At 42.1% G+C, this 14,817-nt stretch overlaps 1 protein-coding gene across 3 annotated transcripts in view; it reads right to left on the bottom strand.

Annotated features, from left to right (window-relative positions):
- Positions 1 to 12,764, bottom strand: part of slc8a2b (solute carrier family 8 member 2b) — a gene marked incomplete at both ends in the record, with an annotated part of 28,341 nt that extends 15,577 nt beyond the window's left edge. For 2 of the 3 annotated variants that reach the window (XM_079165601.1, XM_079165602.1), the window contains 7 exons: positions 1,961 to 2,091; positions 2,868 to 3,063; positions 4,495 to 4,620; positions 7,230 to 7,598; positions 8,620 to 8,847; positions 9,235 to 9,372; positions 12,366 to 12,536. In XM_079165601.1, coding sequence (XP_079021727.1) covers positions 1,961 to 2,091; positions 2,868 to 3,063; positions 4,495 to 4,620; positions 7,230 to 7,598; positions 8,620 to 8,847; positions 9,235 to 9,372; positions 12,366 to 12,437 — 1,260 coding nt within the window. Of the gene's footprint in view, positions 1 to 1,960; positions 2,092 to 2,867; positions 3,064 to 4,494; positions 4,621 to 7,229; positions 7,599 to 8,619; positions 8,848 to 9,234; positions 9,373 to 12,365 lie in introns of all 3 variants that reach the window. The other variant, XM_079165600.1, reaches the window with a different exon arrangement.
- Positions 12,765 to 14,817: the final 2,053 nt, after the last annotated feature.

The raw sequence follows: 14,817 nt of genomic DNA, 5'->3' as shown, positions 1-14,817 counted from the left end.
AAGACGGCAAACTTTGAAGCAGGTCACTTTGACTGATCATCGAACTCTGTAGCTTTTTTTTCAGATAATAGTGCTGGAATCATTTCAAGTGCCAGACTTTTCTTTGAGTTTTTGATCGTAATCTTTTCTCATAGGATTCCTATTATTTAAAAAGCGCTACATTAATCACGTCCTGTTTGAGGTTTTTAAAACTAGAATTCCGGCCCTGTGGTTGTGGTTGTGATTGTATGCCTATTTTCTTATTCTGGTATTTTTGTCATATACATATATATCATATATATACATAAGCGGTGAGGATTGCTGGGTGATAAGTGTGTTGATGTTGGAGACGATGATGTGAATATGCCTCATAACTAGTGACCCGTCATAATAGTGTGCAGCGAGGCCGATCATAACTATCTTACACCACTCTCCCTTCTAGCAGATTAGCAGATAGTAGCAGTGGTAGTAGTATTAGGAGTACTTTTACTGGTGGAACACATAGCGAACTAATAATTAACTGTGGTAGTATTAGATATGTTCAAACTGTAGAAGTATGAGCAGTAAAACAATGGAACAAATACACCCAAATTTAAAGGTGGAATGTAGAACACAATATATTAAAATATAGTAATAAATACATTCAGAGACAAAATAAGACACATTTTAATTAAAAGATAATAAAGATCAAAGGATCAAACTTGAATATCATTAATAGGCTGGAAAAGTACGATTTCTTCAATATTTCTATTTAATATTCTGGAGATGTTTACAATTTCAGCTCCCCTCAGATTTTCAGGAATATCCTGTAAATCCCCAAAAAGCTGTGCTTCACACCCACGGGGGCCTTTCTGGTTCATCCAGTAGATGCCAGCTAACGTAGTAGCAGCAGAGATTAGAAGTACTTTGATGAGTAATAGCGATATCCTTCTGTCCTCTCCCTCAACCTCAACATCTGTCTCTCCTGCTGCGGCTCTCGTTACTCACACCCCCTCGCTCTGATCCTCTCCGATATCTTTCCAGATTTTACAGCCACACAGCAGCGTGTTTGTGCAGCTCCGTGACGTAAAACCGTCTCAGTGCAGAGCTCCTCCTTATTGTGTGTAAATCCGTCTCCTGTGTTTTTCAGACGCTGATGTGCTTCACGTTCAGGGATCAAGACGCATCAGCTTTCTATCGCCAAGCTTTCAACAAAGACAACTTTGAGCTGAGAGCTTTTGGGATGACACATACTGTTTCATAATGTACATCTCATCTGCAAAAAACTTGAGTTAATGTTTTAATAGTGTGGTGCCCTTACTGTAAATTGAACCCAAACCGGACATTATGAAGGACCAAGTAAATTGACTCTGTTACTCAAGTGACTGCTTTGTGTCAGAGAAGTTTTAATGCAGCACAATATTTACTCTTAAAACTACTACTTGAGTAGATTTGTAGCGAAACACTCCTCTGTGAAACCATCTGTGGTGACACTGTGTTCATTTAGTTTCCCACAATATCCGCTCTTGCAAATAGGGCGTCCATTAAAGTTGCAGTTGGAAACTTTTCAAAAAAGTAACTTTTGTCATATTTGCTCAAACTGTCACTGTATTCTGACATCAGGACATGAGAGGGATATTCTGTGGAGAAAAAACCAGGTTGCTCTGCCTCCGTTTAGCGCTCCAAATGGGTTTCACACAAGAAACAGCCAATCAGAGCCGAGGACTCTCTCGGGAAACTGTCAAACGAGACAGCGCTCATCAAATATGAATCAAGTTACTGCATTGCCTTTTTCTCGCCCTCAAATGTTTTAAGAAATATATTTTTAATGAACTGTTCAGCTGTAAAATTAGAAAGTTTGTTACCCGGCCGTCATGTTGAAACCATCGAGCCAAAGCAAAGCACCGCCCGCCGGCCGGAGCCGACGTTCTCACTTCTTGACTTGGTTTGTGGTGGTTTCAGTGTTTCACTGTGTCTACGTGTCCCTCTTCTCTTCACTCACCTTAATCTCTCTGCGGGTCTCTCCGGGTTTGAACACCAGCGTTCCTTCGCTGTACTCGTAATCCGATCCGGCGTTGGCGGACCCGTCCTCCGTCCTGTAGTCCACGTAGAAGGTGTTCTCTCCCAGACCCCCTAAACACCAGGAATAAAAAACAGAATAACGCCGCCACGCTTTCATTTAACATGTCAATGGATCTGATATAAAAAGAATGAATGCACCTGTGTTGAACAATTATTAAAATAATATGTTCTGTTTACAGTTCAGCTATATGAGGAGATTCTTCTGCAATGAGAAGATTGTAAAACAATGTTGTATTTTCACACTCTGATTTACAAGGAAAGTGCTTTGTGTTATCGTTGCAACATTACTGCTAGAAGTTTCCTTTGTTATGGAATGTAGTTCAACACTGTAGTGCAGATTGGACCTGAATATAGGGCTTTACTTTCAAAAAACAAATAAAGCAGCAACGTCCATCACTGAGTGAAAATATAGTGAAACTGTGTCTTTAAGCCAGAGGTGAAAAGTACATTTACTGCAGTACAATATTCTTTTAGCTACTTGTACTTTCCATTGTCTGTTACTTTATACTTTAACTTCACTACATTCAACTGGCAGATCTAGTTACTCGTTATTTCTTTCGATTTTTAATTCAAACCTTCTTAGAAAATCATCTGAGAAAATACAATACCTCATACACGTATAATACCTCACGGTAGAATAAACTACCCTAGAATAAATAACTCAAGTAAGATCTTAAATGCAGGACTTTTGCTTTTACTTAAAGGGGAAGTGTGGTATGTATTATGGCTTGTTGCTTCAAGTTCCGATTGCAAATCAAATTTGAACTGATCAAAGACAGATAAAAACATGTCATTGAAATGTGAGCGTTCATTTGAAGAATACCCACCCTGGCAGACTACAGCCAGCGTCAGGATGCCACAGTTCTCCATGCACTGACTGTGGGCGCTTTCGAACGAGATGCGGCTGCACACTCCCAGGTCTTCCTCTTCGGGCGCCTCCTCGTCGGTCACGGCCGAGCGGCGAGCGTTGTCGGCTGCGTGCCTCTTCAGGACGTTACCGGCTCCGATCATCATGCGGGTCGCCTTGATGGAGACAGACAGACAGACAGGAGGAGGATCAGTTGTTATAGAATAAAACAAAGTACATCATTCTTCCTCAAACATTTACATCAAGAAATAGACGGAAATGTCTTAAATGTAATGTGTCACCAGTGCTGGAGGAAGTATTCAGGTCCTTAACTGAAGTAAAAGTACTAATACCACACTAGAGATACACTACAAGTAAAAGCCTGCATTGAAGATGTTAACTGAAGAATGAGAAACATTTGCAAAATGTATCAAAAGTATAAAAATTGTTTTACTATTTTATATTCTATCATGAGATTATTATTACTCATGCATTCATGTAAAGCAGGGTTTTACTGTTGAAGTTGTTGAAGCTCATTTTGAACTATTAACTCACGATTCTTTTCATTATTGATCAATGTGCTGATTATTTTCTCCATTAATTGATTGATTTGTAAAAATAGTGAAAATAGTGACAAATGTTCTTCACAATGACTCTGAGCACAAAGTGACACCTTCACTATGTTTGTTCAGTCCAAACCTCAACAATGTCATGAATACATTTACATTATTAACATCATTAAACGGTAAATCATCAAATCTGGAACCATTAAATGTTTTTTAACATAAGAAATTACAATCACAATATTTAACAGTACATTTTCTGTAAATCGACTAATCATTCAGCTGTACCTCTGAACACAGTTATGTTGAGTCATTAGTAACAAAACACCATATTTTACAAGCTTTTGTATATTTTGTGTGCAGAAAAACACAACTCAAGTAAGCAAAGCTGTCCAGAGATGAGATGTAGTGGAGGGAAGTATGAAGTAAAAGAAAAGACTCAAGTCGCTCAAACTTGTACTTCAGTACAGTACTTGAGTAAATGTATTTAGTTACATTCCACCACTGTTTGTGACATCTGGACTTTTCATGTACATCATCCTCTGCTTATAGTGATCACAAAGTGTTTGAAACAGCGGCGCTGGATTCTGAAACAGTTGGAACACAATTCAGTAAACAGCTGATGGAGCAGTAAACAGCTGTTCATTTCATAGCTTTATATTCATGTGATGAATACACACATTTCAATCAGACGGTAATATGCATTATTAATTAATTAATTAATTAATTAAAAAGATTGGTTATAAATTGGTAATAATAATAATCCGCTTAAAGTGATCAATTTGACCTGGACAAACGTGATTACATTACATTATTACATTATATACGGAAAAGTGTTACAATAGTTATATAATTTTATTGATTTTCATAAACCATTTGTAGTTCCATCATGAGCAGAGTCTACAAATGAGTACTACTTAATGTCCTTCTACAGGTCTGGACAACCTTGTTTTCACCTCAGGGACTATTTATGAAAATTGTGTGTGTGTGTGTGTGTGTGTGTGTGTGTGTGTGTGTGTGTGTGTGTGTATTTGTGTGTCACACCTGTATGCGGTAGAAGGCCCTGCTCTTCTGCTGGTGCAGCATAGCGTAGTAGTTGGCCAGCTCCACCAGCTGGTCCAGCTCTTTGTCCGGATATTTCTGCTTCAGCTCCTTCAGGATACGAATCACCTGGAGGACGAGACGAGAGGACGCACTCATGATCAGAATATCTAAACCACACTCACACACACACACACACACACACACACACACACACACACACACACACTGACGGCATGCATGGATGCTTCTTTACTTCTCTGTGGCGGGGAGGAAGGCTGGAGAAATTTATGCTTCGGCTTCCAGCTCAACAACAACTTCCTACGACGCTTGAACTTTCAAAAGGCATTTCCTTTTAGTGAATAACCTCTAATCAATTTCATGTTTTAACTTCCGTTGAATGACGGCTTGGTTTCATGTGTGGGTTGGAGAAAAAAAGTCAAACTTTATCAGCTGTTGAAAACATTTACAAAATGTTAAGATACAGACCTCTAACTGGATAAAAGGAAGAAAATGTCCATCCTTAAATAAAAAATATATAATGAACTGCTCTCCAACCAGACGAGTTAGGCCGAAGTTTAACTGCATCCAAGACATTCAGAGGCTGAGTGGATTCAGAAAATACAAGTTCATAAGGGTTCCACAGTGAGGGTTGACACGGCGCCATTGGCAACCATTTTGAGAAATGAACAACTGATTCTTGGCCTTTGGTTGTTATCAGTGGCAAACACTATTTAACATATAAAAAAACAGGAAAAGAAACTAAATGTGCATCCCAAAATAAACACATTTTGTTATTTGTTGCATTAGTGATATTGAAATATTGCTGCGCGTGTGTTGTTGTGTGTCTGTTTTAGAGACGATGATGAAAAGTTGTTTAACGGCGGGGGCAAAAGTTCGACTAACCCGTCGACATCACGAGAGTAGTAGTATCTTTGAGCTGGACGGAAAATTATACTGCAAAGCATGTACTACATACACATGACATGAAGACATGTGCCATTTGTATTAGTAAGCTGTCGAATAACTTTATAGTAACTGTGAAAAAATATTTGGTGGCTAAAAATGGAAACCATATTTTCAGTTCTTGCAAACAAAAGCTGATGCCAGCCTGGCAACCAAGCTTTAAACGTTAGTGTGGAGCCCTGCAGCAGTTAATGCACCACATGGCGGGATGCAAACGTCACGTTCTATGATTGAAAATGAAATGAAAGCTGCAGGAGGATTGAATCAACAACAACCGCAATGATGGCAGAGAGCGTATCGTTTCGGAGATACACAAAATCCGACCAAACAACGGAAAGACGTGGCGGAACCCGATTTTGCGATCTTCGGACCTCGTTTGCATAAAGTTGAGGTTGAGTCCTGACTGTGCAAATTCAGATACGCCGAATGGTCGGTCCACTCGCAGAGCCGCCTCCATCATGACCTCCTGCTCGCCACAGAAAATGAATAGGATCCATCAATGGATTCGGTGAATCTCCAACCTTCACCAAGGCTCTCCTCCCTACGCAGACTTCATCGCTCTTTATACTGCGTAACTTGGCCTCCTCCTTATACTCCCACCATAACTTACCTAGAGCACCACAGTTTGACGCGTAGGGCCACTGACCACGCTGCCGTTTTAGAGGACTGAGAACGGGCTGGTATTCCTGTATGCAGGCTAAAAAAGAAGTTCTGTGTTCTAAATGTAATGCGTATCTTCACTACATTTTCAGAAAATGGCCAAATTAAAGATCTGCAGCTTGTGTCCACACAGGCTACAAGCTGACTGATCTTTTCGTCTTTCATTCCGTCCTCCTCACTTTCCTTCTGGGAATGTTTCACCCTCTGTGTCTCCTTTCTCCTCGACCTCTCTGACCCTCATCACGGTATTTTTGTCTTTGTCCGTCCTCACACCTCTCCTTCTCACTACCTCTCCAACCCTCATTTCTTCTCCTTCTTCTCCTCAACGGTGAGACAACTCATCCCTTGTCAGGTTTAAATGTGGATCATTTAATCTTCATTCCCTCTGCATCAGCTTGAGACGGTGTTTTCCGTGTGAACTGAATTATAAAGTCGAGAGGAACAGGGTTTACATAAATACTGGTATCGCGAAACACAGAACTAAGCATGCATTGATGGGAAATGGAAATCGTAACTAGAACCATTCATTGCAGCTTTTACGGACATTTTTACTGTCTCCTGCAGGCAAACGATCCATTGTTTTGCACTCCGATCATGTCATAATCGTAACAGTAGAAATCCTGTTTTCTATATTAACTGCATTTTTCAGCGACACAAAAACCTGTGAAATGAGATGAGACTCATAACAGAGCACAATCTGCAGGAATAACAGCGTCTTACAGCCTATGTGTGAATTTAGAACTTTCTTCGCTCTCTTTGTCATTTCACCCTCTCTGTGAACAATCCCATATTTAAAAATGTCGATAAGATGTTCAGCACCAACCAGTGGTGCGTTTCAGGGACATTTTGAGTTCTTTATAGGTTGACAAAAGGGGAGTATCAAGATCTTCAGGGGGAGATGGCAGGTCAACAGGAGATGCTACAAGCCCTTGAGGAACACCACAGCTAAAGTCATGCTGTGGTTTGGTATCATAAACTTTTGATATTTGGAGATTTTTGCAAGAATGTCTGGCGGCAATCTGTAGTGTCTTATGTCAAATCGTCATGTTACGTCAAAATATAGATTAGTAGAAATACAGATTCCTAAAGCTGTCAACGTCTCCGTGTCTCACCTCTTTGCGGCTCTCGTCCAGCTCCTTGCTGCTCTCCACATTGACCATCGTGCTGTTGGAGTTGGGCAGGTTGCCCCCCGCGCCGACGTTTTTGGCCACGGCCCCCGCCGTGCCGTCCTGGGTCCCGCCCCCGCAGTTCTCGGCAGGCACCACGGCGCCCCCCCGCGGCGGGAACTTGCCGTCTGTCATCATCTCCATGCCGCCCTTGTTGGGGGTCAGGTCTCCCTCGGTTTCCACGACGATGCCGTGGCGCTTGTCGGCACGGTAGCGCTTGCCCATGTACTTGTAGAAGAGCAGGCGGCGGTCGGCGATCCAGGCCAGGATGACACACACCGGGAAGTAGAGCAGGGTGACCAGAGCCTCCCATACCTGAAACACACAGATTCTCCTAAATATCTCAGCGATCACCGTTACGACATCGCTTCCTCCCTTTGGGCACACAACTCCGGAAACTGGGCTCAGGTCCAATTGTTGGGTGGTGTGATTCTGGTGCAATGTGGCACAAACTGAGAGAGAGGATGGAGCGTCATGAGGACAACGTTATTCAAAATTGAAATACAGCCTTCTTTTGGAGGTGAAGTTACTTTTCAGCAGTAGTTGAAGAAGTATTCAGATCCTTTACCTCAGTACAAGTATTAATACCACACTGTGAAAATACTCCATTACAAGTATGTAAGTATTATCAGCAAAATGAAAGTACATACAGTAAAAGTACAGTGCAATGTAGTGTTCCCTCAGTGTTTTACTATTGTATATAATGTTTCTGGACTAATATTACTGCTGTATTAATGTGTATGTTGCATTTTACTGCTGTAGATGTTATTAACTCCTTAATATCCTGTTAGCTAGTTTAATCTACATCAATGCATCACACTAAGGCAAAGCAAAACCTATTTCCATTTTTACAGTCTGTTTCCTTTTTTTTTTTTCTTCAAAAGGTCAACTCAACCTCAGAGACGGATGTCTCAAAGCCTGGACCAAGACAAAGCCTTTCATTCATTAAATAGGTTGCATGCAGATGCTTATTCATGAACATCCAAGGAGGGAGACATGTTGATTGAGTCATGTCTCCAAAAATATTAATTTCCTACATTTCCACCTTCACCGTCAACCTCAATCCCTATCAGAGACAATTTAAATTTAAAATACGTGTCTAAGAGCATTTTAGGTTTCCAACACAACAAAAAGTGATTAATGCCAAAACAAGAGCCATTATGCCTCCTGGTAGCTGCCACCTGATCTGTATGTATTGCATCACTTCAACCACCTGTATCTAAGAGGGTTCATTTGGGACCAAATTACCCCCCCTCAAACTATTTACATACAAAAATGTCCGCTGCCTTTGTGTCTGCGCTGACGAACAGTGCCGCTCTTTCTGAGTCTGTCTCACCTCCACGACGCCCGGCGAAATGACGTACAGGATGAGGAAGAGCCAGATGTAGGCGAAGATGCTCCAGAAGGCGGTGATGAAGAACACCCGCAGGTGCTTGATCTTGCGGGTCTCGCCCTCGGGGATCGCCCACACGCAGATCCCGATGATCGCGAACATGTTGAAGGCGGCGCTGCCGACGATGGTCCCCGGGCCCAGCTCACCGGCATGGAAATTGTGACCGCACACCTGGGAGGGACGGGGTGACGAGAGACAGAGAACCAATGACGAGCGTAGAAACAAACTCAAGACACAGAGTTACTTTTCAAACACCCCTGAACAACATGGCTCGTTTGGCCGACTGAGCAGTCTTGAAAATGATTAAGCAGTCTGAAGTTTATCGCGAGAGCATTTTGACATAACAACATGCAGAATATATTATAGTTATACAGATACAACTGAAAAGGAATATTTTACTTTGGAACAAAGAAATGAAAGATGATTAAGACCGATGGAGCGAGAAAAAGGAGCACGAAGAGAGTGCCGGCGGCATCAATGAATCCACATAACTCCCTGTGATAGAGATACAGTATTGTGTGTGTGTGTGTGTGTGTGTGTGTGTGTGCGGGTGTGTACCTCTATAACAGATAGCAGTATCTCCGGAGCGCTGGAACCGAGAGCCATGAGTGTCAGATTGGACACCGTTTCATTCCAGATTCGAACCGTCGCCACCGACGTTTCCCCGTTAGGCATGGTGATGGTCACCTCCTTCTCCTGTTGGCCCAAAACACACAAATGTCGTTTTTTTTTGACTAACTACATTAATTCACTGGATGAACTCCCTTCACACACCCACAGATGTGTCCAGTTATTTTGGCTGATTGCAACCTTTTAGTCAGGTTGAAGGTTGGGTCCAAACTATGCAGGTGTGTATGTCAGGTCACTAGATTCATTTTGTTCCAAGCTAACTGGAGAGTGAGGAGGAGGATGAAACAGTCTGAACACACACACGTACACACACACACGTACACACACACACACACACACACACACACACACACACACACACACACACACACACACACACACACACACACACACACACATACACACACCACTCAGGTTAAAGGAGCAGTGTGTAAGATTTAGAGACATCTAGTGGTGAGGTTACAAATTGCAACCAACTGAATACCCCTCTAAAGACCAACTGAACTACGAGTGACTTCTGGAGCGAGTGCTGCTAGATACTTTCATTGGAAAAGATTGGCAACACTGGGCTGGGTTTCCCGGTTGGATCATTTAAAAAAAATAATAATCTAGCGTACACTTGCTAGTTACTTAAGATTGTCATCTCTAGCTTGAACTAAAATACGTCTTTCATTTCAACTGAAAGGTTGCCTTTATAGTGTTAAAACTGTCTCATACGTATTCACAAACACAATCTGCAAATCTGTATCTATATCTATGTCTCTGACTTACAACTCGTATATCACCGTTTGTGCATCAGCTTAGCATTTTTCAAAGGAAATCTGAATACCCACCTACTTGCGTGGATTCTTCTGAGGCTGTTTTACTGTGCCGTCTCACACAGAATACACAAATACAGAAAGCATGTGACTTGTAAAATGTCACGTGATTCGTGGTGTTGCTGAAGTCAAAATACTTAATTGAGAATGTATCTTAATCCTCGAGCTAACAGTGTGTTTCATACTCACAAACTGCAATGGAATTACTAATTACAGCTGTTAAAACATATAGCATTCACTTAAACTGATACTGACTTTTCTTTTTCTTTCTAACAGGAAGCATTATATTATATTGTATATATTATATCCTTCTCTCCGAGGTCACAGGACTCCATTGACAAAAACAGTAATTCTACCTTGCAGAACACGGGACTAATCATGCAGCCCTGCATCAAAAAGTTCAGTTAATTCCAAACTTAGCTCAGCTAACGTTGACTCAGCTAGTGCTTGCATTCACATTATTCATAACCTTATGATTCGTTACTTTGGAAACCTACGTCACTGCTTTTGTTATTTGAAAACCCCCAGAAAGGAACGCAGATGGAGTCGACCTTTAAGCAGGTGGGCGTGTGAATGAGCTCTTATGGGTGATCACTTCCAGTGAGGAGAGGAGGGCGTGGCAGGAGCCATGTGATAATAGACTGTCCTTGTTCGCCATAGTGTACATTATGGTGAGAGGGAGTTTAATCTGGTTTCATGTCTTAACATACTGAAAGTATCAAAATGAGTCATCTGAATGGCTGAACATTTTGTATTTGTATGTTAAATACCAATCTGTTCAGCTGCACATGTTAAATAAAGGTTAAAGAAAGCGACTTTGGGCAGTCACCTGAAAAATAGAACCTTCTGAGGATCCAAACAAAACAGGTCGTTCTGGTCTCTGAACCGACTGTACGTTTGAAATGGAAACATTACATCTGATGAAAACGGCACTGTTACTACACAAAGGAACATGAGAGTGTCCTGGCCAACGCAATGACACCGAGAGGTTTAGATATGGCTGTTTGATACAAACATTCAAAATTTGTAATTATAAATATTTGCATTAAAAAAACAGCCCCAACCCAACTATATACTGAGAGTAGACTACACCTCAGCAGTTCCTGCTGTGTTCAGCTAAACAGATACACTTTATGATTCTCTCTGCCTCTGAAAACAGCAGAGGGTCGTGTTAACTATACAGAGGATGCATGGAAGGAGAGGCAAATCTAAATGAATCTCCATTAAGGGAACTGATCAGACAGTAAAGAAACAAGGACATGATGACGCAAACACACTAACCTTGAGCACAACAAGCACTTAAGAGTGATTAAATATGCATGCGCCGCCTGATAAATGGGTTCATATACAATAAGACTATTTTTAGTCGGGCAGCATGGTTCTTGTCCAACTGCCACCGATTACGGAGAAGTTTGAGAGCTAATGGTGAATGCACCATTAGCTCTGTGGATGTAAGCCTGTGCTATATGAACGGGGGGGAATATTAGAGGCTGTGTTTGTGAAAGAATGGTATCAACAGGCAACATCTAAAAAGCCCATAGACATAAAATACATAAACATATGTTTGTGTCATTTGTGACAAAGGTTTCAAGATTAGTAATGCTGTTTTTCTAACTTACAGAGAGTAACATCTGTACAACTGACATATCGACTGTGGCAAATTATGGACTTAAAAAATAAATCTGGTCAAACCCAAAGAACCTGCGGAGAAACTCAAACCCTTTTTGAGCAGAAACATAACAGCACTGGACACTTGAGCCATGTATTTCCAATGTATTCATCCTCAATATATCTTTTGTGTCATGGTTTCAGAACGATGAAGACAGTTGAAGAATATAGATACAAAATAGGATGTAAGAATTACAGGATGATTATTTCTCCTCTTGGCAACGATCCTGTTTGTCCCAAATAATGTACAGATTTGACGGATGTACCGGTGCTTTCATACTGTGTCGATGATGACAGGTGCTTCCTGAAACTATTTTGCACAAAGTCCAAAGCTTCCTGAGACTTTGGACTTTGTGCAAGTTTCATAAATTGCAAGATATTTTATGGACTAAACCATTCTTTAAATAAATAATCAAGTCATGAATGGATATAAAAAAAATAAAAGTAAATTGCAGCCCTATCTGGAGACATGCAAGCTTTTTTTAAATTGTATTTACCATCATCAAATGAATTTATAACATTTAGTTTCCATCATGTCCCACGCATATATCCCCTCCATTCACTCGTTCTCACCTGGGACGTGATGACCTCTATGGACGCCATGAAGCGGTCCGCGATGATGGACACTCCCAGGAACATGTACATGAGCGACGCAAAGTAGACCACCGCTCTGGCGATCTGGTCGCCGAGCCCGGGCCGGTTGGGCTGCCAGACGGGCAGTATGATGCCGGGCCTGCACTCCGACACTTCCTTGCACTTCTCCTTTTTGCCCGGCGCGGTGCTGTTGGCGTAGGACGCGGACGGGGGGAATGAGGAGGGGAACATGGAGGGCGTGACCGCTCGGGACCTGGGGCCCGTGCTGGGCTCGCTGCCGGGGTCGCCGCGCTTGGACTCCGGCTGGCAGGGAGGCAGCGGGAGGAGGAGGAGGAGGAAGAGGAGGAGGCAGGGGGCGGGGGAGGCCAAGAGAGACATGGCTTGGCTGTGTGTGGTTCCCACGAGAAGTGGGATGGAAAAAGGTGAGGCAGGAGGACGGCGGGATTAGGCTGAGGAAGAGGGAGGTGGGAGGGGGGAGATGCTGCGTAGAGCTGAAGGCGGTGCGACTAGCTCACCTAGAGGGGGGAGAGAAAGAGAACAAAAAGAGAAATGAGGTTTTGTGACAAACTGATGCTATGGTCCGGCTCTAGGACCATAGCAAAGTATGGAAACACATGCAAGAGATTAACTAAATAAAGACTTTTATTTAACAAAGATTGAAACCAGTTAACCAAATGTAACCAAAATGTGAATTCTAATAAATGATGCTGGCAGGGAACATACTGCCAAGTCAACTGAGGTAATGTTAAAATAAAGTACACAACAAATGAAATATCCAACATAGCACAAGGTGTGCCAGGGGAAAAGAAGCCCACAATCCCTCAGGGCCGTCACACTGAAGACACCTTTAAAATCCTCGGGCACATTCTAGAGGAGCGGACACAAAGCAGACTCTATGGAGAGAGTTGAGGCCCAGACATGTCCACCTGAGACTGAGAATGTTATCCTGAAGCCGTGTTTACTCACGTTTCACGATCGTGCCGACACAAGAGGAAAAAGGAGATAAAGTCTTAACTCACAGACACACGTGCGGTCGATATGTAACATCTGTACAATTGACATATCAATTGTAGCAAATATGAACTTCAAAATAATTAGGTCAAACCCAAAGAACCTATGGAGCCGGCAACAGAAACTCAAACCTTTTTAGCACAAACATAACAGCACTGGACATGAGCCAGTGTTTTTAATTTATTACCTGGACTGTGACGGCACGCAGTCCACGCCAAGTCTATTTCGTCCCGCCACAGTTTTATAATGAACCGAAAATATTTTTACACTCAATGGCCGGGCTGGCTGGCTCTCTTCTGCGCATTTCCCACTGAGACGTAGTGGATTAGAAGTATAAAGTTAAATAAAATGGAAATGCTAAAGTAAAGTACAAGTGCCTAAAATTCGTACTTAAGTTAAAAATTCCAGGACGCACCCACATCCTGGCTACTGTTCCTGGTTTCAGATAAAGAAAAGTGATTGAAAAAAGAGGAACTCGAAACATTTCTCTGCAGCTCTGCTTTTAAAGGGAAATGCATAAAAAAATGACACAATAAATTGATCTGCGTCAGTATATCCACTTGTTTGCAAATCCATTCACATCCAACTCTTTCCCTTTTTTTTCTTTTCAATGTCAATTCCATTTTAAGACGGTGCCCATGTTTACCAGAAAGAGTCCTGACTCATCTATTGACATAAACATCCATTCAGATGATGTTTTCCACGGCTCATACCTGGGCGGAGGGTCCTTGAACACTAAGTAACAACTCAAGTGGGTGTATTTAGGCATTCAACTTCAACACAAACTTCTGAGAAGATGAAAGGCCCCGACACACTCTCGCCATGGTGGTGAGTCACCACTACCCCGATGAAGGCCACAAGCAAAATACAATAAAGTTTTTGAGGCAATAAAGTTGTACTACAAGTGTTGCTTCAGGCTTCAGCCTTCTCCATATGTCAGAAATCCCTACTGTGCTTCTACAGTGAGTCACACAGGAAACTACAAAAGTGGCAGAGAAGAAAGAAAGGCGGGGCTAGAAAGATAGAGCAGGAGGTTATGAGAAGGAGATGAAGAGCACGAGGACGAAGATGTGGAAGAGGGAAGAGACGGATGGAGGTCGATGGATGTGGAAAAGTGAAGGTCGTCAAAGAGGAGACAAAGAAACGACAGAGAGATGGAGGGCAGATACAGAGAAAGATAATCAGAGAGAGATTAGAAATAAAGATATTGGTAGGTGGGACGGAAATTTAGATGGAAGGAATAAATACCACAGGGAGGGAGATGAAGAAAAAGAAAAGAGTGGGAGAGAGGAACCTGGAGCGAAAGGTGAGAACAAGGGAGGAAGATCAACAAACGACATGCACAGAGAGAAAAAAGAGACGGGAAAGAGAGAGAAAAAAAGAACTGAGCGCAGCTTTTGTTGCTGCTAAACCTGCACAA

The sequence above is a fragment of the Pholis gunnellus genome (genome assembly GCF_910591455.1).
Source record: "Pholis gunnellus genome assembly, chromosome: 9".
NCBI classification, from domain to species: Eukaryota; Metazoa; Chordata; class Actinopteri; order Perciformes; family Pholidae; genus Pholis; species Pholis gunnellus.
The sequence above is the reverse complement of the archived record's forward strand: the minus strand, read 5'-3'. Positions and strand labels throughout refer to the sequence as shown.